This window comes from Arachis duranensis, chromosome 8 (assembly GCF_000817695.3).
Source record: "Arachis duranensis cultivar V14167 chromosome 8, aradu.V14167.gnm2.J7QH, whole genome shotgun sequence".
Taxonomy (NCBI): domain Eukaryota; kingdom Viridiplantae; phylum Streptophyta; class Magnoliopsida; order Fabales; family Fabaceae; genus Arachis; species Arachis duranensis.
Genome location: NC_029779.3, coordinates 24,616,756 through 24,642,684, shown reverse-complemented (window position 1 = coordinate 24,642,684; position 25,929 = coordinate 24,616,756). Strand labels below are relative to the sequence as shown.

Below are 25,929 nucleotides of genomic sequence, written 5' to 3'. Positions count from 1 at the left end.
ATCAGATTCAAGACTTAACAATTTACAGTCATGAAGGAAGGCTAGCCAGCACATTAGCAAGGGTCTTTGAAAGAACTCAAAGAATAACAAAGGAATCTCACACAAGGATTAATTATAAAAGTAGAAATACTCTGCTTGTGTCCAGTAAATGAAATGAAATTGAGGAAAGAGAGATGAGACTCTTGGTGGAATTTGAATCAGCATTCTATAACTTATCCGGACTTTTAGAAAAGCTCCCTGAAGGGATAAAAAGGAATCTCTGCTATTTGATAAAAGACAGAGAAGAGCACAAGTGCCAGTTATGTGCCTCAGAGTTATCTGAAGAAAGCAATAATGAAACGGAATCAACTCACATGATGAAAGAAGAAGACAATGCATCTGAGGGTCACATGATAAAAGAGGAGGACAGTGCATCTGAAGCATCTCTTAACATTATTGCATAGTGACGTAAGCACTTAGGTCATAGAGCACCAACAATGTAGCTGGTGCAAGATAATAAACAATGACGTAAACAATGACGTCATAAGAAGGGTAAGGATGAGAATTGTCCATCAGACCCAACCATTATAAATAGATTGCTTAGGCAATTGTAAGAGACATCAGACAATGGAAAGCAGGAGGCTAAGAGTACTCATATGCTAGGAGAGTAAGGAGGAAGCTGCCGAGGCAATTCTATAGTCTGAGGAAGAATCCCCTTAGGGAAAAATAATTCTAAACCCCCTCTGGAGTTAGTATCTACAATCTCCCATCTGGAGATAAAAACATCTTATGTAAAATATACTAAATAAAGGAAGTTTTTCTCCAGAAAGGTACATCTTCGTCCTAGTCTTTCAATTATGAATTATTTAAAAAGTTTAGAATTAACAGAAGAATCTGATTATTATAGATTAACTGCTTTATTAGATAATGAAAAACAGGCTGTTCTAAAAACAAAATTAAATCTCAAATCAAATGAAAATTTTTATAAACAAAATCTTTTAAAAGAAGTTTTTAATAGAAAAAATATAATATACTATGGAAAAATTCAACTTGAAGCCCCTATAAAGATAAAATCCGCCAATGGAGAACTTGAAATAGTTTTGATAAATGATGAAGAATTGAGTAAACAGATTGAGAAAATTAAGGATCAACAAAAAAGATCTAAAATTGGATGGATTTATATTAGTACTATACAAGTCTTAATCAAATCTACATATATGAAAGGAATTAATTCACCAATAAGCTTAGCAATCTGTGACAAAAGAATTACTGATGACCCAATAGATCAAATAATTGGAATTGTTCATGGAAACTTGGCAAACGTAAATGTTAAATTCAATGCCCATCTTGGATATGCTATACCTTTATCAACTGAAAATCTTGGAAGATCTATAAGTCTGGCTTATAAATTTCACAGAAAAAATCTAATGGAACAAGACGATGAACCATTTTCAATTACATATGCAATAAATTATGCTTTAACAAATAGCCATCATAGTATAATATTTAAAAACAGAGAAAGAATTTATGTTGATGAATTATTTCAGAAAATTGTAAAAACAGAAATACCAAAATATAAAGCTATTGAAAACCCAGTTCTATTATTAAAAGAACCATCAGGAAAATTAGTTTCATCGAATTTTCAAATAAGAGAATCTAAAATTAATAGCCCTTTAAGTTTATCCAAGTTAAAGATTAAAGAAGAAAATTCTGAAATAAAAGAATTAACAAAAAAGGTCGAAAAATTAAATGAAACCCTAAACACTAAATTATGACAATAAATAAAGAAAAAATATATGTAACTTATCAAGATAAGAAACAAGAGCTCTTTGAAAAAGAAAATCGGTTGAATTATTTACAGTTTTCTGAAATAAATCAAAGAGCATTTGAAGCTCTAAAAATAATTTATGACAAGTTGAAAAGAGAAGTTGAAGAGTTAGAAAGAACGATAGAATCTCTAGAAAATAGTGATGAATCGATGATAGAATTTGCAGAAATTCTAAGATAAATAATGAAGCATACAAAGATTGAAAAACCAGAAAATAAAATAAAAAGAAAAAGGGCGAAAAAATTAAAAAGTAAAATAAAAGAGTATAAAAGGGAATAAATAATCTTCAGATTGAAATTAATGACCTTGTAATAAAAAGGATAGAAATAAAAATAAATATAAACAAGTTGGAGCTAAACTTAAAAAATTTATAAATGCATGGAAAACCATATTATGACTTAAAAGAATTAAAGCTGTTGAAAGAAAAAATGGAGAATGAAGTTGAAAAATTAAATAGATATTTAGAAACAACAGAAAGTGTAGAAATAAAAGAAGTTTTTGAGGATTTGAGAAATTATATTAAAGAAAAAGACAAACAGATAAAAGATTTTATATACAATAATCCATGCAAAAAAGAATATTATAAACTAAAACAAGATTGAAAAACTATCAGAATTATAAATACTAGTAATAATCAATATTTTTTATTATGAATAAAGCACTACCAATCAAATCTATACAAATTATAAACTTATTCAAAGTAAAATATAAAGAGTTAATAGAAATTTCGAAAAAGAAACTAAAAGAAAAGTCGACAATAAAAAATTAATATCAGAGCCAAGTTAACGATTAAGGGTAACACTTTCTCTTTAAGCAACACTTTTAGTGATACGCTTTTAAATCAATAAAACAAAAATCTATAAATCTATACAGAAATGCATCTTTACAGTAGATGACCCCCTATAATATTCTACTAGCTTATATCCGATCCGTTTTTATATTTTTTTTATGTACACTAATATTTAAAACAATGAAGCACTGAAAAGATAAATAATAAAGATTTCTAATATTATTTTTCCTCTCTCTAATAATCTTTGATCTATTATTCATTAATTAATACTTTAATTAATGATTTTTAAGTTAAAAATAACACTTTTTTTAAAGAAAAGGATTAATATTCTTTTTCGTTTGTAGTGATTAGCGAACTAACCTAGCTAGTAGTTTGAATTTGAGCCCACGAATTTTCGTGAGCCTTTATTGTTAGCAAAATCCAATAACAGTACAAAATAGGTATTGTTTTGGTTCATAACATTATTGAGGATCAGAAACGAAACCGTTTATGATATAATTTTTTATTTAGAATCGTCTTTAATATTGTATTTGATTTTAAAATCATTCTTTTTAATAATTTTTTTTGTAAATGACGAAGCTATTCTTTTCAACTTTTATGTTTTGCGCAAAATACTTCATGTCTTCATTTGCATGTAAACTCTTAACATTAACCACAACGTTAATCACAACGTTTCATAAATCAATGTAATTGCAGCGTGCCCTAACCCAGAATCAGAAACGAGATGTTCTTGAAGTTAGAGAGCAGGCAAGTTCGGGTTACTGGAAGGAAGGGATGACAGTCGGTCAGGCAATACTCACAGGATTGGCATAGGTATGATTCTCTCCTTCCATTGACTATGGTAGTTCTGCTCATAGTAGTTAGTTTCGGATTAGGAGTTTAGGTTTTGGTAGTTTGTTGATGGTTGAATGAAGGTCATGTGTGTTGAGACTAGGGTTGAACATCACTGTGAAATAAGGAGGTCTGTGTGGTTCGTGTTTTTATTTTTTTTCTATTGTTGCAATATGGTAATGTGTTCTGATAGTAATTTACTCATAGGGTGTTGGAAAAGACAATGGATTATTTTAAACTGAAAGTCTACCATGAATGATGATTTACTTATCAGAACGGGCCATTACAGTATGTGGGAGGAGAAACAACAGTGATAGAAGAGATTGATAGTGATCGGTTGTCCGTATTTGAAGCCTATGTAGAGCTAAAGCAGTTTGGTTACGTGGAGGAGAATATCTCAGCGTTGTGGTTCAAGGATCCTACACATGAAAACATGGAGGAAAATTTGAAGTTGTTTAAAGGTGATGCAGATTCGATTGCCATGTGTAAAATAACAGAGTTGAGAGATTATGTAGAGTTGTATGTTGTGCACAAGGTTGAGGAAGAAGACGTGTTTCCTGCTGCTGGCTACATTGATGTTGAGGAGGATCATGGGATGGTTGATAAAAGTGAGGGACAAGAGCTAGTTCTGTATGGTGGAGAACAAGCAGGGCGAAACCAATCTGAACCAGGTGCTGATGATTCTGGGGCAGAGACTAGAGACAATGACGATGATGTTAATCAGGAAGCTAAGTTTGGTAATTCTGGTGATAGTGACAGTCTCGATTCAAAGTATAAACCATCTGAAGAAGAGGACGACAATAAAGATGATTTGCACTTTATCGACTGCGAAGATGAGCTTGATCCCGATGGAAGTGGGTTTCAGGATGTGAATGTCATGATTGAAAAACGCAGGGCTGTGAAAAAGAGAGGTGTGGCAATTGAAAACTTTGATAATGATGAGGGAGCAAACAATGATGAGTTAGATTTGGACCACGAGTTTGGAGTTGAGGGGTCAGATTCAGACCATCAGGGAGTGAGGTATCCAGTTCACAAGGCACAAAAAGACGTGACTGCATATGTTGTGCAAACCGCAAGGGTAATTACATTTAGGAAGTGTGATCTGAAGAGGGTTAGGCCTGTTTGTTCCGGAAAGTGTCCTTTTTAGTTGTATGCTGCAAAAATTGGAGAAGAGAATACTTGCCAGTTTCGTAGCATGAATTTGACTCACACATGTACACAAGCACACAGGGTGGGCATTTAACGCTCGAAATGGCTTGGCAAGGCATTTAAGAAGAAGGTTGAATCAAATCCCAAGGTGAAGATAAGAGAGTTGGTTTCAAAGGCTCAAAAAAAGTGGAACTTGACTGTCACTAAGTCAATAGCAACGAGGACTAAGCAGATTGCATTGGATGAAATTCAGGAAACCTTCCGAGAGCAGTATAAGGGGATTTATGACTATGAACATGAGCTCTTGAGGGAAAATCCAGGCTCCTCTGTTCGCATACAAGTGCAAAGGTCCTTGACTTTGATAATGAAGCACAAGCCTCATCCATGACCAATTACTGCATCATTCAAAAGATTTACGTGTGCTTGGAAGCATGCAAGCAGAGCTTCCAGCATTGCAGGTCCTTCATTAGTCTAGATGGTTGCTTTTTGAAGACACCCCAGAAAAGACAACTGCTACAATAAGTTGGGATCTGAATGATCAAATACTACCCATTGCATATGCGATTGTAGAGACGGAGACCAAGGACTCATGGACTTGGTTCCTAAATCATCTTGCATATGACATTGGGGTTAAGAAGATGGGAAGATCCACATTCATGTCTGATCAAGAGAAAGTAAGCATATTTCACCACATTTTACTTATGCACATTTACATTGTGAATTACTGCATATCAAGTATCCCTAACTATATGCTCATTGATTTCATGAGTGTAGGGTTTGTTGCTAGCATACGAGGATGTTATACCAGGAGTGGACAATTGATTCTGTGTGAGACACTTATACAGCAACAACTTCAGGAAAAGGTTTCCATGGTTACAACTGAAGCAACTAATGTGGAAGTGTGCTAAAGCGACTCACTGGAAGGATTGGGAGAGGTACATGGCTGAACTGAAAGCTGTGAATCAGGAAGCTTTTCGGTACTTAATTGCTATCCCTCCTAGGTATTGGTCTAGATCTAGGTTCGCCTTTAATTCTAAAGTAGATACACTGGTTAACAACATGTCTGAGAGCTTTAATTCTACTGTAATTGATGCTAAAGAGAAGCCTATAGTTATGATGTTAGAGGAGATCAGGGTTAAACTAATGACTAGGTGGGCAGAAAATAGAGAACTTGCTTAGAACTATTCAGGGACAATCTTACCTAGGATTAGAATTAGGTTGGAGAGGAGGTCTAGATCAGCTGGGGAGTGGCGGCCATATTGGTCTGCAACTCAGAAATATGAGGTTGTTAACGAATTAGACAAGTTTGCTATTGACTTAGGCACTTATGAGTGTTCATGTAGAAGGTGGCAGATGAGTGGCATACCTTGTGTCCATACTATTAGTTGCATCAAATTCAAGGGGCTTGACTTGGAACCTTTTTGTGGCTGACTATTATAAGAAGGAAGCGTACTTGAAGTGCTACGAGTTAGTCATTTACCCATTGAACAGACCTGATTTCTGGGAGAGAACAGCACATCCTGATGTTATGCCACCCCCGTATAGAAGGCCTAGTCACAGGCCAATGAAAAAGAGGAGACCAACTGCTGGAGATGAAGAACAAAGTAGTGGTACTCACTTGTCAAGGAAGGGGAAGAAACAAAAGTGCTTTATATGTGGTTCAGTTGAACACAACAAAAGCAGATGCCCTAATTCTACTGAGGATGAGGTATGCTTTTTAATTTTTTTTTCTTCTTGTCTGAAGTTTGTCATATACCTAATATTGTTGTGGTTAATTGAAATTGTTTCTTAGGCCCAACATTCAAAGAAGTTAAGCAAAGGCAAGCAGAAGAAGGGAAGCATCAAATCACAGTCTCTAGCTGCCAAGGGAGGAAGGAAGACTGCATCTTCACAGCCCACTCCTAAACTAGGTGTCAAGCAGAAAGCTGCTTCAACAATACAACCACCATCTTCAGCCCAGTCCAACTCTGCAACACAGCCAAAAAGGCCTAGAGGCAGGCTCAAGGGAACCACTAAACCCAACTGTTCAGCCCAACATGATCCATAACCCAAGAAGCTTGCCATCCCAATAAGTTCAGCACTTCCTTCATCCTCAGCACAGACAACTACCAGAACTTTTCTCGCATCTCAGCCAACCCTTGCCACATCTTCAAGCCAACCTATTAAACACTTCTCTGTTATGCTTTCTGGAGCACCTCACATTTCTTCAAAGAAATTAAAGTTAATGACAAAGTTGCCTCCAAAAAAATGGGAATTGCTTTAGGAAAATGAAAAACTTAGTATCATATTATCATATTTGTATACAATGTATGTTGATTTATTTTGAGTTAAGTTTGTGTTTAGATTCTGGTAATGTCAGTGTGGACTTGTTAGCTACTTTTTGTTGGTGATATTTTTTTTATGAGCTACTGAATGTTGTACGAATTATTGGCTTGGACCAACCAATCCTTTTGGAATTAATTATGGGTGTAAAACACTATGTTTATTATGTATGTTATTCTGACATTTACCATGTTGAGTTAAGTTTGTCTTTGTTTCATGTTTATGACATTGTTATGGAATTGTTCAGTAATAGAACCCATGTATTTGCCAAGCTAAAATTCTACTATCATTTTAAAAACTAACCATGCTTACATAATTGTCATTCATACATATTGAAACAGATTCAACAGAACATATTTAGGAAACCCACCTAATAAATAAACCCTAGCTCAATTTATCTACAACAACAGCAGCATGCTCCTACACACTTTTCATACCAGGTTCAATAGAATTACACACTGTTGCATTGCTTTAGAAAAATTCTGTAGCAGCAAATACACAAATCCAACCCACCCAAAAAACCCTAACACATCAACGACCTTCAGCTTCCACTCTGCCGCTCTCATTCTTCATTTCAGTGAGGAAATCTTCCTTCTTATTTTTGCAATTTCTGAGTGTTCCACCTCTGTCTCTAGATCTGTTCAATGAAAGAAGTTGCAGTCTTGTTGTACCTACACATATCCACCGACCACCGTGTTTACTCTCCATTCCATCACCCAAACGACTCACTTCAGAAGAAAAGAAAAAAACAAACCTCAAAGTAGACACAGCCCCATAATCTGCAACCTGGGTTCTCCTTGGTCCCCGAGGTTTGCAACACCAGCCTCTCACCATAGGAACAAAGTAACAACCTACCATGCGAGGAAAATTTGCTTCGAGACGAGGTTGAGCTTTGGACAGCCATAGCGTTCTCCCTCCAAGAGGTCGACGATTGTGGAATCTGCAACAGTGGCTTTAACATTACTTTACCCTTTTTTTCCATTACATATATATTTATAATGCTTTTCTGTTGTCATAACTACCGATAATGAACGAAAGGGCATTTATGTTCGAAAAAATTATAAAGGACGATTTTAAAATCAAATACAACATTAAGAACGATTCTAAATAAAAAATTACATTAGGGACGATTTCGATTATGACCCTTAACGTTAGAGACTAAAACAATACTTATCCCTAAAATAATAGTATGAGAATTTCTACTTATTGCATAATATTATCATATGGACAGAAATAAATTTTCTCAAATTTTTAATTAAAGAAATAATATATAATCTCTAATTTGTTAATTTCTTTTATATTTTTTATTTATAAAATTAATAATAAAAAATTACGATTTATTCTCTCAAATAACAAAAAAAAAAAAATCCCAACCCCTCACAATGAGCAAATGACTCATCAAATGGAAATTTGCACTTTGCCCCCCTTTTCTTTCCTCTTTATCTATTCTATCTCGGCATGAATCTTGATCATGATAAGATTTGGAATTTAATTAGTCAAGTTTCGCGACTATTTTTCTCACATAAGCTAATCAAATATTTGTCTCATGAGTCATCCATAAATAAAATATAAAAGGGAATGACTTTAGGATACCCCATAATAAATCTTATATCCTCTGATCTGTCATTTATTTTATTATTTATATGAAACTAAAACACCCCAATTAAGTTTTTGACTTATATTGCTTCTCCATCTACGTACGAAATTCCACCCAGTGCAAAATTACTACATATATTTTAATATATATAAAATTTAGTTAATATGTGTTTAAAGACATATGATAAAATTATTAAAAAAATCTTTCAATATATTTTTATTGTTTATTTTTTGTTTTTCTCAAATTTTAAAATTATTTAAAGGTATTTCTGTTGATATAAAATTTTAAGTATATTTTTATCAATAATAAAATTATTCGAGTACATTTTTGGTAATTTATCTTATAATATTTGTATCATTTTTAGATAGATTTTAGAAAATTAAAAAATGATATAATAATACAGTATTGGATAGTTATACGAAACTTGTAAACTTATAAATATTAAAATTAAATCCAAATTACAGTATATAAACATTATCATATATATTACAGTAATAAATTTAATATGATTACAATTATAAGAAAAGGTAAACGCCGCGCTGTTTTATATTGGGGTAAGTTGGGTTGTCCTTTTTTACCCCAAAAAAAAACTCATAAATAGGTTTTACTACTTACTAGATAGAATAATTTTGATAGATCATTAATTTGTAAGGAATTTATTATTCATATTTAGTTACATAGGGTTGATTATATATATAACTTATAACCCTTTGAAATTAATAATATCAATCTTAAAGCATATAGTAAATTAAAATAATAGCACACATTATAACAAAAACTTTAAAATACACATTCAAATTCTCTACAATTATTCTTATACAAATACAACATAGAACAAATAAAATTAAAAATTTTAAATCTGTAATATTAAATCTTTAATTGAACATTGAACAATATCAAATAATCAAATTAGAAACCCAAAAATTAATCAAATTATAAATTATACTAACACTATAATTTACCAAAGCTGCAATAATGAAAGTAAAAAAAAAAAAAACTATAAATCTTTAACTCTACATAACTAAAATAATAAACATTTGACAATTCAACATTCAATATAACTTCAACAATCTGTTTACGACATATAATTAACTCTAATCAAAATAATTAATTACTAACAGCCATGAATGGATGAACTATCTGACTATCTAACATAAACAATAAGCTATAGGCTAAAATTAGAAGCAATAAAATTTAAAAAATAAAAAAAATCTAAATCAATAAGCAAAGGCTCAAAGAAGTGGCAAAGACAAACAAAAAATAGAGGATGCAGAAACAAAGAAGGGGCAAAGTCCCAGCAACAGTGGACAGATGACAAGGGTGCAGCAGCACGAAACGACGGCGACAAAGAGCCATGGACTTTACAACGGCATGAACCAGAGCAGAGATAGGACGGTAGGAAAAGTAGTCGAACTCGTGAACGGTGATAGCACAATGGAGTTGCGGATAGTGGAGATGTGAAGAAATACAGAGCAGAGTGCAACAGAGGTAAAATTCACAAAGACAATGGCGCAAATCAGAGCAGAGGTAACAGACGCAGGCGAACCTCGACAGAGAACGACAACTGTGGCAAAACATGGAGAAAGTGAGAATTGAGAGAAACGATGCAGATGAGTGAGTTGTGAGTGAGTTTTCTTTCATTTTTTAAGAGTGTTATCGTAACTCTAATAGAAAAAGTAATTTTTTTTATTTCAAAATGACGCTTTTTTTGAGTAAAAATGAAAAAAAAAACACAAACTCGCTAACTCGGTCATAGACTCGCGAGTTTGACCGAGTCTAGCCGAGTTTATTTAGGATCGAGTTTATACCCGAGTTAACTCGATTTCATATTTACGAGTTAACTTGCGAGTTTGACAACAATAAAAATAATATCTCCTTAAATATAATGTTGTATAATTATCAAACAACTATTTGTATAATCAAATAGTACTTTACCTTTAATTATGTCAAGACTAATTGTCTATCGTGCTAGTCAATTGAAGCATTAATACTCAAAGGAAAAGGGCAAAACAAATTAAATAAATTAGTGCAGTAGATGGGGAGTAATTTTCCGAGTTACTTTTTTCAACTACACACTAAACTGTATACATTACACGTAAGATCTTTTGAAATTTGAATATTGTCAATTTGTCATGCATAAGATTATATTCCATTTGAGAGTCAAAATCCAGCAAGAAAAAGACTATGTTTGCAGTTTTTTATTTTTTTATTGGATCGCGTATTTGATTTTCTGATGAATTTGACATTAGCCATGTTTTAAATGTTCATTAAAGATCATTCAGTATTATAAAAAAATTAACAAAATATAATTAAAGATCATTCGTTTCACGTGAGGTGGTTAATATTTTAATTTGTGTATATTTAATAAATAATAAATTGATATATATCACTTGAATAAGTTAAACTAATAGTATAAATAATACATACTCTTAAAAAGACAGATATATCATAATCACTTAATTAACTAATAACTATGATTGTATACTTTCATCCATATTTATCCGAGGCAATGCAAGACACATATATCATAAAAATTAAAGAACCATTAGGTGACTAATATTTTTCCTTTATATTTAAAGTAATATTAACTAATTTTTCAATATTCATAATAAAAATATTGAACTCCATACACTTCTCTATAATAAATAATGATTACTATTACTTTAAAAAATTCTTAAGCCATTTTGCAGAAAGCTTTTCACACCTTTTCATATCATTGTTGTAGTCCACAAAGTAAATTCCGAATCGCACTGTGTAGCCTTCAGCCCATTCAAAATTATCGAATAATGACCATATAAAATATCCTTTGACATTTACACCGTTCCTTATGTAGCAAAAAATAAATAAATAAAATGATAAATAAATTCTTAAAGAATTACACTTTGAATAAATTAGTTATCAAAAAAAAAATATTAATAAAGTTTTTTTATAATAGTAGATGTGGACACATTATCTTTAAATTAGTCTAGATAATTAGAGTAAAAAATTTTAATTTAAATTAATTTGTCCACATCTGTTATTGTGAAAGACTTTATTGATATATTTTTTCTTCAGCGATCAATTTATCCGAAACGTAAATCTTTAAAAATTTATTTGTCATTTTATTCAAAAGAAAAATTAATGAATCAAACTATATGTATAAATTAATATAAATATCAAGAAATTAAGTGGTCTCTATATACAGAGAATTGAAAGAAAAAAAAAAAAAAACTTACCAAATTGCTGATCGAAGATAAAAAAGATGATCAGTGTAAAATTTAATTCTGTAAGGATCAGCAAGAGCTTCCTCCAATGATAACGTTGGATCATTATATTCGTCCACACCTATAAATGATGTCAAATACATACTCTCATACATACCAAAATTAAAGAAAATACGTACAAGGATTGTTAGTATGTATTTATTACCATTCTCAGTAATGTAAATCAAAGGATTGTTGTGCTTTTCCTTGATGTAGAGCAGCAGGTAATAAAGCCCTTTTGGGTAAATATAGAACCAAAATGAAGCGGCCTGAAAATATAATTAAGTTTTAACGCGTGAATAATAATAATGTAAAATTTTTTATACAGTTAATTTATCCTGTAAATTAGTATATCAAAATTAAATTTGTATATTAAATAAACATATAATATATATGTACTATGTACCTTTGGACCTATGGGTATCCCATCTCGCTCAGCTATATATATTGCATCACAAAAAATAATAAAATAGGCTAATGTTAAATAATTCAAGTTTTATATATATACAATTTAAAAGAAAAAATTATTAGAATAAAGTATATTTTTTGTTTTTAAAATTTGTTAAAAATTTTTAAAATATTTTTAAATTTTATTTTATTTTAATTTTATCCATTTTTTTTTGCATCAAATATATATTTCTGATGACTAATTTTTTAAAAAACTTAGGACTAATTCAGCAACGAATAATTTTACAAGAATAATCATTAATACAAACAAATTAGAGATAGTTATCATGTATTATTACTGGATTAGTCTTAAATTTTTTAAAAATTTAGCTATCAGCGGTATATTTAGTGTAAATCGAAAACTTTTAGATAAAATTAAAACAAAATAAAACTTAAAGGTATTTTTAAAATAAAAAAAATATGCTTTATTCAAAATATTAATAGAAGTGTGTCCTTATTCTTCCTTAATAATTACTTGTAAGAATGGTAAGAGAATCTGTGAGGTAAGAGGGTGTGGCATGCTGAAGATGAGGTGCATCGGCAGCATAATTAGCAGTGTAAAAGTTTAGTCCAAGAAAATCAAATGAGCCATTGATTTTCATGGCTTCCTTTTTTGAAAACTTTGGCAATCTTTTTCCAACCAAGGATCTCATGCTTAGTGGATAGTCTCCTCTGGTCAACGGTTCCATAAACCTGTTAAGTAACCAATCTTATATATTAATAATTTATTATTTTAAAGGAAAAAAAACTTCTATTATTGTATACATAAGCTTATTATTAAAATAATGGAATTAGTACTGACCATCCAAACATGAAATCAATTGCTCGTTGAGCAGCTTCTTGATCCAATTTGGTATCCGAAAGTGGCACGAACCAGTGAGATATCAATATTATACCTATCAAACCCTTTGGAGGAGTAGTTGTTTTATTTTGCCTTTCAAGTAACAATGGTACCTGCAATACATTTTAATTACACTACTCTTTCGATCTAAAATAATAAAAAAATGTTATGGACACACCGAAAAACAACCACTAAATTAATTATTATATATTTGTATAGTATACATATATACATACAAAAATATAATTAGAAATAATATAACACCTAATATTTTTTTGAAATATTTAAAATTATAACCATGTTAGATGTATATCAAAATCAACCACTAGTATAAAATAAAAGTTAAATAATACATATATTTATAAGAATATATAGTAACTGATTTTAGTACGTGAAAAACTATAAATACTATTTTTATTAAAATTATTTTTTTTATTTAACTTTCAATAGCATTATTATATAAAGGAAAAGTATGAGAAGTTAATGGAATATTTGTACAATGAAGATTCAGAAAGTATTAGAGATATAACCATTAGTGTTACCTTTTTCCTGAAGTTTTTGGAAAAAGTGGTATCATGACATGGTATTAGAGCGCTAACTCCGAAAAGTTAAGAGTTCCATCCTTGGTGAACCCCAAAATAGTTTACTCGGATGGTTATTCTAGATAGTAAGAGAGATGTTCATTTTGTAACTCAATAGTGCATTGTCTCCCTAACGAAATCCTTATATAAATTCTGTTACAGTACCTGATACTTTGCCTTGTACAATTGAACAACAGCTGCATGAGCAAGGAGAAGGTGGTGTGCCACTAAATAGGGTTCAATTCCAGAATCACCACCGGTGCAGTTTAGCTTTTGCCAATCGGAACAACGTCCCGGCGGAAACATCCCTATTACATAGCCAGCGGTGCTGAAAGTCGATGGTTCGTTCAGAGTAATCCAATGTTTTACTCTATCTCCAAACTCCTTAAAACAAAGATCCGCATAATCTTGGAAATCATCTCTACCAATTCATCATAATAAAATAATTATTAATTTCTTAGGAAAATTGAAACAACAAGCTTTCCTATATTTTTTTTAATTTAATATGTCACAAAATCATTCCTTTTAAAAGTTTAATGAATTACAAAATGTAATTTGTGCGTCAAAATCAGATACTAAAATCAGTTATCAATATATTTGTATATAAATACATATATAGTTTAATTTATTTTTAATATGTATTTATATTTTAACATATATTTTAGATTGATGGCTGATTTGTAGTTCATTTTGATATACATGTAGCATAATTAAATAAATTAATATAAGTGGGCAGCTTATGAATGATAACAAAAGATCAATTTTAAATCTTTAGTTCATAGAAAGTATGATATTAAGAAATTATTTCTTTTAAAAATTTAAATCGATAAAAAAATATACTAATAATTAATAGATATTTTAACATATGGAAACTAGCTTACACTATGCGAGGGCTTAAAAAACCTCCATAATCATCTTCTAAGGCTTGAGGAAGGTCCCAATGAAAGAGGGTAACAAATGGTTGTATACCTGTAAAATTAGTCATCCCGAAACAATTATCAACTATATACCGTTACCACCATAAACAGCATGAGAAATTAAGATGCAAACTCTAACCATTAGCCAGCAGCTCATTGATGAGGTTGTTGTAATATTTGATTCCTTCTTGGTTTATACCTCCACTAAGCGTTCCTTCTGTGGATAAGAATTGATTAAGGTGAGTTAATATGGACCTACACGTAAAGTTAAGTTTGGATAAGAATTGATCAACATTATTATTCAACTTACTTGGGAGTATTCTAGACCAAGAGATAGAGAATCTGTATGCATCCAAATTAATATATTTCATGATCCCAACATCCTCCTACAATATAATCAAAATCAAATCAACTCATTTTACATTTAAGTGCACATACATGATACTTATAGTTAATAATTGCATTTATATAAAAATTACTACATGAAGTAAAATTCTTTCTTCCTATAGTATTTTTCAATTCAAAAGATTAACAATAACTAATAATTCGTCTAGATCTAAACTCTATTTAAAAGTATATTAACCATTGAATTGTTACGTACACAAGCTGAAATTCGAATATGGATAAATGCATATATGCATACCTTGTAGCGGTGATATTGGTCAATGAGAACATCCGCATTGCTTCTGTCCATTATTTTCTCTAATCAACATTGAACAAAACAATGTCTAATCAATATCTATATAAATTTTGTTGAAGAAAATAAAATAATTATTGAAAGAAAGTAAAAAAAAAACCTGGATATTTGTGAGTGAAGGTATCCCATATACTTGGACCTCTTCCACCTTCATTTGCTGCACCTTCGTACTGCGCATCGAATGTAATAATTATTAATTAATTAATTATTAATTGAATGAAGTTGAATTCAAATAATTGAGATGGATAGATACATACATACCTGATATGCAGATGCGGATGTGGCAAAGATGAAACCTTCTGGAAAACTGCTCCGATTGAGCGAAGAAGAAGAACAAGTAGCAAAGACCACGCCGATAACAACAACGCTAATAAACCCCTTCACTGTCATCTCAGTTGATCTCAATTCAGGATTTGCCTTTTTCCCTATATATATATATAACACAACTATTTTTTACTAGCAACTTTTTTTCTTCTACTTTTTGCTGGTTGCAATGACTAATTAATCGTAGTTAAGCAAGTAAATATGTAATCATGAGAATTTCTTTTATGTTCTAGAGCAAATTAATACTCTTGTTCTCCATCATTTATTTTGCCAAGCCAATTAGTTAATTTTTTTTATTCTAAATTTTAAATTTTATAAAAGTGTTAATTTTAAACACTTAAAATTAATTTTTATATTTTTTCACTAAGGTACCGTCAGGGCACATAAAATTTTCATAGCATAAATTATTTTACATGGCAGCAAATCAAAATCAAAGGTTTTTTATGATTATTTAAGTTAACTTTATTCTTTCTTCCTTTCTTTTTTAAAGATGGATGACTAGAGCAAGTGACGATCATTCAGAAGTGGGCTGGATCAGAATGCTAGGCACCGACTAAGCCCAAATCTCTCTAACCCAATTTTCCTTTTTTTTTGGAATGGACCCAATTAGCCTTAAAATAGTGTATTAGCTCTGTGTCGTTATCATGAAAAAAACAACTGTCATCATGGACCAAGACCAAAAACTAAAATAATGCTGTCATTATTATGGATGGCCAAATAGTTAAAAGAAAAGAAAAACACAAAACCCTACACTAATTTGTTTAAAATTTACACAATATTTATGATTATTCAATTCATACTCTGTCCAAAAAAATAATTATTCTTATCATTTGCGAACTTCTATGCCCAGTTTGCTTTCTTCCGAGAGAATGAACGGGCATTTAGCATATGGATATGAAGGAAAGTCAAAGCAAAAGTAACCCAAATTGTATCTCAGTCAAATATACAAATCTTGTGAGTTAGAATTCTTATGCACGCATTTTCATTATTATTTAATATTTATTGATTTGGACTTCCAAATTCCAACACATGAAAACACAATTTATGGAAACAAGATATCTGTTAGGCATAGTAGTTTGCCAAACATCTCAGCAAAGCACCATTGTTGTTCTCTTGTTTCATTCCTGAAAGAGTCACTTTATATTCTTATAATCTGATTCATGAATTCATCTGAATTTACTCTTTTATAGACCAAGAGTCCAGAGACAGGATATAGAAGGCTATTATTTAATTTGAAGAAATTCATACACAAAGACTAACAGGTACAGACTCAAAAGATAACAACTCAATAATAAGAAAGCTGATATTGTTGACACATAATCTAATAAATTCTCTATAACTCGGTGTCAAGAAATTTCTCATGAGACGCAAAGACAAAATTTCCTTTATTTTAGAAACTTGGCAAGCATAGCCTCTAAGGAGAGATAGGGGGAACATCAGAGGCATGGTCATAACTTCAATGGAAGATCATAAATTCTTTTTCTATCTCAAACTGAAAATAGAGTAAGGGACAAAAATTGATATCATGATATAGAACTACAACCAGCATAACAAACTCTCATATCAATGCTCGTAAAAGGAATTAATCACAGGGAATCAACCAATGGAACCCCTTTCAACCATCCCCAAAGAACAAATACGAAGTAAAATTAAGGTCAAAGAAATAAAACAAGATAATAAAAGTAAAGAGCTCAAAGATTAATGGGCCTCATTCCCTGTTTCGCAATTTCGACGGGTCACATGAGTAGGAAACCTATTGCACCATGTTCTTACTTGCACTGCACACCTGCTTCAGCAGCCCGACGAGGAGTGCTCTTACGCCGGCTTCCATTGTGCCGAAATCCATTGGACTTTTCCAATCCATCCGTGTTCAATTGATTTCCAACACCATTTTCTTCCTCAATAGAGTCTAATTTCTCTTTCACTTGTGTGTTTCGTTTCCTTTTCCTTCCATTCTCCACTACAATGGAACTTTTCATCTCTTTGCCACTAACTACATTGTTGACATTGACATTGTCATCCTCTACTTTTTCAACTTCTTCATCATCAAATTCATCTTTAAGAGGTTTTTGTGGCCTTCCTCTTCTCTTTTGTGTGGGAAGCTTTTCATCCTCACCACTTCCAGCATCTTCATGATTAGTAACATTTAGCTTTTTACCCTTTCCTCTACCTCTACCCATAATCTTAAAATTCTCAGCAAAGATATGATCATACAAACATGGATCTCTGCAAACAAATCAAGCCAAGTTACAAGACTTTCATTAGAGAACTAGAGATATCAAAGGATTATAAACTCTAACTTCAAACTAAACAGGGTGCACTAGCATATTCTTCCCACCAACACCTATTTATAATCGAGCATATGTGATATGTATGTACTCACAAAAACGAACACAAAAGACACAATCCTATAAGCCGTGCAGCATAGTGAAATGAAAATCTAAGAGGTTAATGATATTAAAGCTATGACTGAATTTGTGCATAGGCAAAAGAAGCCATAAGAAATATCACTCCGTCCCAAGTCCCAACCATTTCTATAGATGAACAAAGGACTTCTCATTGTTCTTGCACCATTTTATTATTCCATTCATTCACAATAAACAAGTTCTTTGAAACCCTGATTTTTCAGTGACAGAATAGTAAAACCCAAAAGATATTGCAACCACAGATTGGTTTCACATGCAGCAGCTGATAGCTAGGTACAGAAAGGTATATTCCCAAAAATTGAATCCGATACTGTTTTAGTAAATAACAGTCAGATTAGGGCACATAAGAACACAGTAAGAGGATTTGGCGATTCAACGAAAAAAGAGCAAATCAAGTGAGAAATAATGCACAACTAAGCTTCTAATCTAAACAAAGTATCATTTGGAAGATCCACAATAAACCATACAAAGTATTAAATCCAATAACAACAAAGCGAGACAAATAAGATGCATAAACCAACGAAAATACTGACCAAAAATGTGGATAACTCGGTTGACATCTCCAGCATAAGACTGAATGAATGGAATCTGCTGCAGCAGAAGAAAACTCTACAACAAGCAACATAAAAAAAAGAGTTAATTTATATATCTCAATCCATAAAGCAAGTAGAATCAAACAGCGAAAAACGAAAAGCTGAATAAAGAGAGTTAAATAAGGAAAAGAAATGATCTGAATAATGAATGAAGCAGCAAATAGAATACCGAGCTATATGGTGAAAGAGTGAGATAGGAATGGATTGAAAGGAGTTGGAAGAGTGTTGGTGATGAGAATAAGAATGAAGAAATCGTGAAAATGAAACAGAGGCAAAGAAAGTAGGGATAGAATACAAGAGAGAACAAAACTGAAGAAGAAGAAGAAGAAGGCGTGAATGAGAGAGAAAGAGAAAGAGAGATATTTGTCGATTGCCTCTTCACTCTCTACACAGACCTGTATGTAATTTGTAAAAATATTTTATTTATTTTATCATGGGGTCAATATGGTAATTAACTAGGAAGTGGTGAAAACTGAAAACAGCCTAGATAAACCAATTTGGATTCATTCATTTGCTGTTAGGTTTGAATCTCATCTTGTCTGTTGTGTACACATATTTCTGTGTATACATTTTTATAAATTAAAAATTAAAAAAAATAACTTATAAACTTATCTAAACGGAATGTTGGAATTTAAATTTTTGATATTTCTTTAAAAAAATGAATAGGTTAATTATTCGACTAATTTAAATTAGATGTAATATTCAATTTTATAAATTTGCAAGTAATTTTTAATTTAATTTTTTAAATTTTAATTATCTCTAATTAATTTTTAAATTGATGTAGATAATTGGATGTCACACTTGATTTTATAAAATGGTATTGGTTCAATTTTAGTATTTAAATAACCAAAAGACGACATGTAGGCTGTAGCATCTAACTGATTATTTATGTCCTTTATATATTGAAAATTGTCTTAAAAGCTAATGCAAAATATTTATAAATTTAAAAATTAAATAAATACAATTAAAATTTTAAGAACTGAATTCACACTCACGTATAAATTTATAGGCTAAATTAAGTATTAACTTTTTAAATTAATTATGCTAACAAATTTATTACTTTTAAATAAAATTTAAATTTATAACAAATTAATTTTTTATTTGTTGAGTTTGGAGATAAAAAAAATATAGCAAATAGATAGATCTCTCATCTCTTTAACTAAGATGTCCCCAACTGTCCCCGAACAACGGTACCCTGTGCCCTAAATCTAACGTCATTCAAATTTGAGACATTCTATCATACTACTAGTTCTGGTGCTTTGTCACGCCGCTCTAAAAATATTATTTCTATCCTTAACTTATAAATACTTACGATTAACTAAATCACTTTATTTAGGTAGATTTTTAGTATAATGTAATGCGTTCGCATTATAAGGGCAGAAAAGTATAACAATAAATTTATTTGGAAAGCTCTTTATGGCCGACTTCCGGTGCTTACTCAAATTCATCACTGCATTTCATTTATATCACCAATATGTTTTTGCTGTCATGAAACAACGGAAACAGTCACTCATTGTTTGATCGATTGCTCTAGAATTAAAGACGTATGGTCTCAGAGTTATCTTCGTGACTGTCTTCCCCCTCAGAGTTCTAATGACTTTTGGACATGGTGGACTACATCAACAGAGATACTTAACCCGTTGAAGAATGCTGACCGTAATCCTCAATTGCTTGCCATCATTTGCTGGAATTGCTGGAAAACTCGCAACCAGTTGATTTTTGAAGGTTCTACTTCTATGCCGTCTGTCATTCTAGCAAGCTCTGTCAAATTGCTCCGTGAAAGCCAAAGAACTCCCAGTTTAAGTCGTCATCTCCATGAGGCAAGCTCTTAGGTGCATTCAATTTGATTTATCATTATTTATTCTTTAAGATTTTTCTTTATTTTTCGACCACGCACTGTTGGATAAATATCTTCAGTGTAATATTTTTGAAAAATTCTCACCTTTTATTATATTGTCCTGCTTCTGAACATCTTTATATTTTATTTTTTAATAATTAATAAAATATAACCTATTATCTTTGAAAAAAAATAACAATAACGTTTCTTTCTTTCATATATTCACTCACTCGATATGACAGTGAGGCCTCATATTATATATTATTATAATTATAATAAATAAATAAAAAAGTGAAAATGACGGTGGTCTCATTCCAAATATGGATAGAAGCTAGAAAGCAATACACGCTAAGCTAAATTGCATGTGTTATGGGTTACAGCTATATAAATAGAAACATCAATATGTTTCAAGGTAGAAATTTACATATAGTTGTCAGTTATTTTAATGTAAAATTTATATTTAAAAATTATTAAATAATTTAATTAAATTAATTAAATTATTATTTATAAAAATTATTTTTAATATAAAAAGAGAGATAGTATTTTTTTATATAAAAAAAATTAGTTTATTATTTAACTATTTTTAACTATTAACTTTTAAATAAACAATGTACCTTAATGACCACTTTTTTACACATTTCAATCTCAATTTTCAAACAGATTCCCCAATATCGGGTTAAAAAAACACGTGCGCTTTCCACCGGTTAATGTAAGACCTGTATGCACCACATGATAAATTGCGATGACATGTATTGTATGTACTAGCTCCTTTTTGTGATCAGAGGATTTTCTATTTTTTATTTTTTGCGACTAAATTCAAATAAAGGAGATGGCTACAACATTATTTTTAAGAAAGGGACGATCAAATGAAATGAAAGTACTGTTTTTGTTCAAAGTTTGGATCAACTACTCTTATTATGTACTTCATAATATGATTTTCATAAATTTTGTATAAAAAAATTCAATTAATAATTTTAACATTAAACCTTTATATTATATTATTATAAGATAATAAATAAAAGAGATGTAGCATTTGACTTTTATAGTCCAAACCTAAAATGAAGCATAGTTGTCCCCCTTTATCATTGCGACCAGTTCTTTCTTTTCCGCTATGGACTTATGGACTCGCTTCCATTACCATTTACCACATGACATGTTGTGTAGTAACTAATAAGAATCTTCCACCTGTTGGTGTTAAAGGGATGGGTCCTACGTTTAAATTTTCTGGGCTTCTCATGGGCCTGGTTCGGTCCACATACAACTCACTTCAACAAAAAAATTAAAATAAGAACAATCAATTTTCCGATCCAAGAGGAATAGAAATAGCAAATGCGTATATGTTTCACAAAACATCAAGATTCAGGAAACCGGACTATCATCAAACTGTTCTAATCATTGATTCATTGGTTTATTGGTTGAATCGGTTTAATTGGCGATTCAACCAAAAAAATCGTTTTAGAATAGAATAATAAATAAATTATAAATACACATCCTAAAATATAATTATAATCTAATATAAATCTTAAAATATCTTCAAAATTTAAAACACCACATAAAATATCATCAACCAAATACATATGATCTTATCAAAATACAAACTCAAAAGTTAAATAGTAATAAAAGCATATCTAAATATTAAATCCCAACATCAAGTTTATCAATCATCAAAATCCGCAAGAACTTGTTGCAAATCTGCTTCGGTGGGATGATCTTCACTTTCATTCCCACCCTGTTGAGTAGAATAATCAAGAGATATGAAATTAATAAAACAGATATGAAATTAAAAACAACCACAAGATCACAATACAACACAATGAACATTAACAATTCTGCCCACAGCAATTCTGCCTACAGCATTCAGCCAAATAACAATATTGCAAAACCGAGTAAGTTTCCAACATTAACAAAATAAAGTAACAAATTAACAATTTGCTACAGCATTCAGCCAGTCAACAATATTGCAAAACAAAGTAAGTGTAAAAGTGCAAAAGTGCAAAACACCATTCAGCCAGCTAACAATTTGCTACAGCATTCAGCGAGTCAACAATTACAAAACAGCAAAAGTGCAAAACACTAAAACACCAGTAGCCTTCTTCATAGTCTTCATGTTTCTGTATCAGAGGGTGAATTTCGAATACAATAAAAAAAACTTACTAACCAACAAACAGAAATTACAATTGGAATACAATAAAATAAAATACCATAATTAATTTAATTTTCAGATTATTTATTTCTTATACTAACCAACAAACAGAAATTGAGCAGAGAAACGAAGAACGAAGAAGATGAGCAGAGGAAGTTCACAGAGGAAGTTCACATAAATTGAACAGAAATCGAAGTTCACAGAGGAAGTTCACAGAAAAAAGAACAGAAATCTAAGTTCACAGAGGAAGTTCACAGAGTATCAACTTCATGTTTCTTCATGTTTCTTATACTAAAGAAGATGAGCAGAGGCGAAGAACAAAGAAGATGAGTAGAGGACGAGTCACTCACCTGGGGTCGATGGAGGGCTACTAGTGTTGAGGACCACGCGACGATAAAGACGATGAAAGAGCTAATGGTGTTGAGAAGATGAAGACGATAGAGATGGAGGGCTAATGGGCAGGGAACCAGGCGACGGTGGAGGACTACTGGGGCTGAGGACTAGGCGACGGCGGTGGCGCTGACGACCTGAGACCGTGGCGACGATGGAGGGCGACTGGGCGGGTAGGGTTCAGACTTCAGAGGGCGGCTAGGGTTCACTCACTGTGAGACTGAGATAGTGAGATGAATCATGAATGAATGGGGGTCGGGGGAAGAAGGGAGGGTGGGGTGCTCCACGAGCGGGTCGGGTTGGGTTACATTTTTTAATTTTTTTTTAAACAATAAAACGGCATCGTTTTGCAGAACTGGCCGGTCACCGATCCGGCCCAACTGACCGGTTTTCAGCCGATTCACCGGTTTTCCAGCGGTTATTCCCACTGCGGTTTTTAGAGGAGGACCAGACCATTTTGCATCGCCGGTTCGCGGTTAAATTAGTCGAACCGGCCGGTCTAGTCCAATTTTCAGAACGTTGCAAAATATTAATGCTAAAGAAAAAATAATCTAAAATTATCTTATTTAACTTAATATAATTTTTGTTTAAAATAATTAATAAATATGAAATAAGACAACTTTAAACTAATTTAGATTGATTTTTATTATCTCCTAAATACTTTTGTTCCATAAGAACTTACTCGAAGGTATTTTTTCTTTCTCAAATAGCAAAAGACACTCAAACACTATTTTGAGAGTTGTTGCCATTACCTGAGCCTGGGCAGTGACAGCCCTCCATCTCCTCTCTTCTTCTCCACCAAGTTTTCTTTCCTTCTCCTCTTCTTTTTTTTCCCACACCTATCTACCTTGTTTCTGTCTCCTCAATTTTCTTATATCTTGTTTTCTTGAAATTTTTTTCTGTCTTTGGCTTTTAGATTTAGGATAGTCTCTTCGGATTTATAAATGAAAGTTGGGTAAGGATTCAATAGTCCTAGAACATTTGGACCATTAAATGGTCCCATAACAAAACATATTTTTTAAGTTTTTTAATAACTGTTAAATAATTATTTTCTAATTTTAATTACAAATTAACTCCATATATCTTATTTAATTATAAAATTATTTTTTATTTTATAAATTATTATTTTATCATTCATCTATTATGTTTATTAACAATCAAAAATAAAAATAATAAGGAATTAGATCTTCCATTGATCGTAACAAACTTTTTGGCAATCCCAATCGATTAAAAGTTTATCTTTGATCCGTTACATTTGTCCAGGCTGTGAAATCATGTTTTTTAGAAAATCAATCGATTGGATTAACAAAACAATCGATTGGATTTCAGGTTTCCCATAACTCAATCGATTGGACTTCAAGTTATCACAAAATAATCGATTGAAAATTGTAAGGCAGTATAGTTTTTGAAAAAATCAATCGATTGGTCATATTACCCAATCTATTGAATGATGACCAGAATGTGGGTTTCTATAATTCAATCGATTGTTTATATTATCCAATCGGAAGTTACTTTTATAACCACATGAAAGCTTGTTATTAGAGTGAAGAAAATGACCACTGCTGATATTTTTGCATTCTCGAAATTACTTGTGGAAAAACCATTTGCTATGCCCAATTTATCCATATAGTAATCTCCTTCCACAAAATCATGGATGACAGGACGTCTTTAGCTGTGGTTAGCTCCCAATTTCATCCAACAGCAAATCTGTCCATAATGGATAGGGCATGAATTAATTAAATTTGAGAGTGTTTTATAAATTCATAATAGAAAGAAGAGAGACAAGAGAAAGGTGCATACTTACATGTAGTGCTTCTTATAGGGACAAACTTTAAGATTACCCTTGGATTCAACCTTAGCAAAAAAATTACCATTGATTTGGAGCTTGACTCTGACATAAGGAACAATGTTAATACGATTACTAAAATCAGTGAATGACTGTTCCTCAATATCCATTATTTCACCTGAATCAATAAAGACATAGATTAAACTTTTTTTGTTTGTGTGGTGACAATAAAAAATGTTAGACACTGTCTCAATTTCATTCAATGCATTCACATGCACAATTGCCACGAGTTTCTTCTTAAAAAAGTCATAGATGTACCAAATAGTGACAAAGTCAATAATAAGAAGGTAATCACTGCAACCCAATCGAATGAGTTTCTTACAACAATAATCATGAACCCGCAGAAAATTGCACTCAATGGGGTTCCAAATGTCAGCGGTAGTCATTTTTTCACTCTAATAACAAGTTTTCATGTGGTTATAAAAATAACAATCGATTGAATTATAAAAAAATCACATTATAGTCATCATTCAATTGATTGGGTAATATGACCAATCGATTGATTTTTGCGAAAACCATACTGCCTTCCAATTTTCAATCGATTGTTTTGTGATAACCTGAAGTCCAATCGATTAATTTTCTAATAAACATAATTTCACAGCTCTGGACGAATGTCACGGATCAAAAATAAACTTTTAATCGATTAATGTCAAAAAGTTTATTACGATCAATAGAAAATTTAATTCGTTATTGTTTTTGTTTTTTATTATTAATAAACATAATAGATGAATAATAAAATAATAATTTATAAAATAAAAAATAATTTTAATAATTAAATAAAATATATGAAATTAATTTATAATTAAAATAAAAATTAATTATTTAACAGTTATTAAAAAACTTAAAAAAATATATTTTATTATGTAACTATTTAATAAAATTCAGTACCATAAAAGTTGTTATTCTTTAAAAACAAAATGCTTTGTATTTAACTAGTTGTATTTTGTGGTGTTTCTTAACTAACAAGTCCTAACTCCTAAAAGTAATTTAACATTATTTGGTCAAGTTAGACATTATAAATCATTAAATAAACAACCATGAAAAATATGTGGCTTAATACGAAGACAAAGTGCCAATCACACTTGGTTCTGTTTGACTTGGCAAGATCACATCACATGCTAGCGAGTAGGAAATACCAAGTTTGGTTCA

The 25,929-nt window shown here is 31.2% G+C and overlaps 2 protein-coding genes across 2 annotated transcripts; both read right to left on the bottom strand.

The window, feature by feature from the left end:
- Positions 1–11,154: 11,154 nt before the first annotated feature.
- Positions 11,155–15,625, bottom strand: LOC107461461 (beta-glucosidase 12). The gene is made up of 13 exons (XM_021129103.2): positions 15,483–15,625; positions 15,322–15,391; positions 15,168–15,226; positions 14,835–14,910; positions 14,664–14,741; positions 14,489–14,576; positions 13,773–14,028; positions 12,988–13,139; positions 12,661–12,878; positions 12,145–12,176; positions 11,905–12,007; positions 11,712–11,820; positions 11,155–11,320 (listed from the first exon to the last, which is right to left on the bottom strand). Exons 1-13 carry the CDS (start codon positions 15,609–15,611, stop codon positions 11,155–11,157), a joined length of 1,536 nt encoding a protein of 511 aa, XP_020984762.1. The 5' UTR covers positions 15,612–15,625.
- A 1,371-nt stretch (positions 15,626–16,996) lies between these two features.
- LOC107461462 (uncharacterized) lies at positions 16,997–18,924 on the bottom strand (the record flags this gene model as incomplete). The annotated part of the gene is given in 3 exon segments (XM_016079954.3): positions 16,997–17,771; positions 18,505–18,580; positions 18,734–18,924. A coding segment is annotated over 1 exon segment (411 nt). The 3' UTR covers positions 16,997–17,314.
- Positions 18,925–25,929: the final 7,005 nt, after the last annotated feature.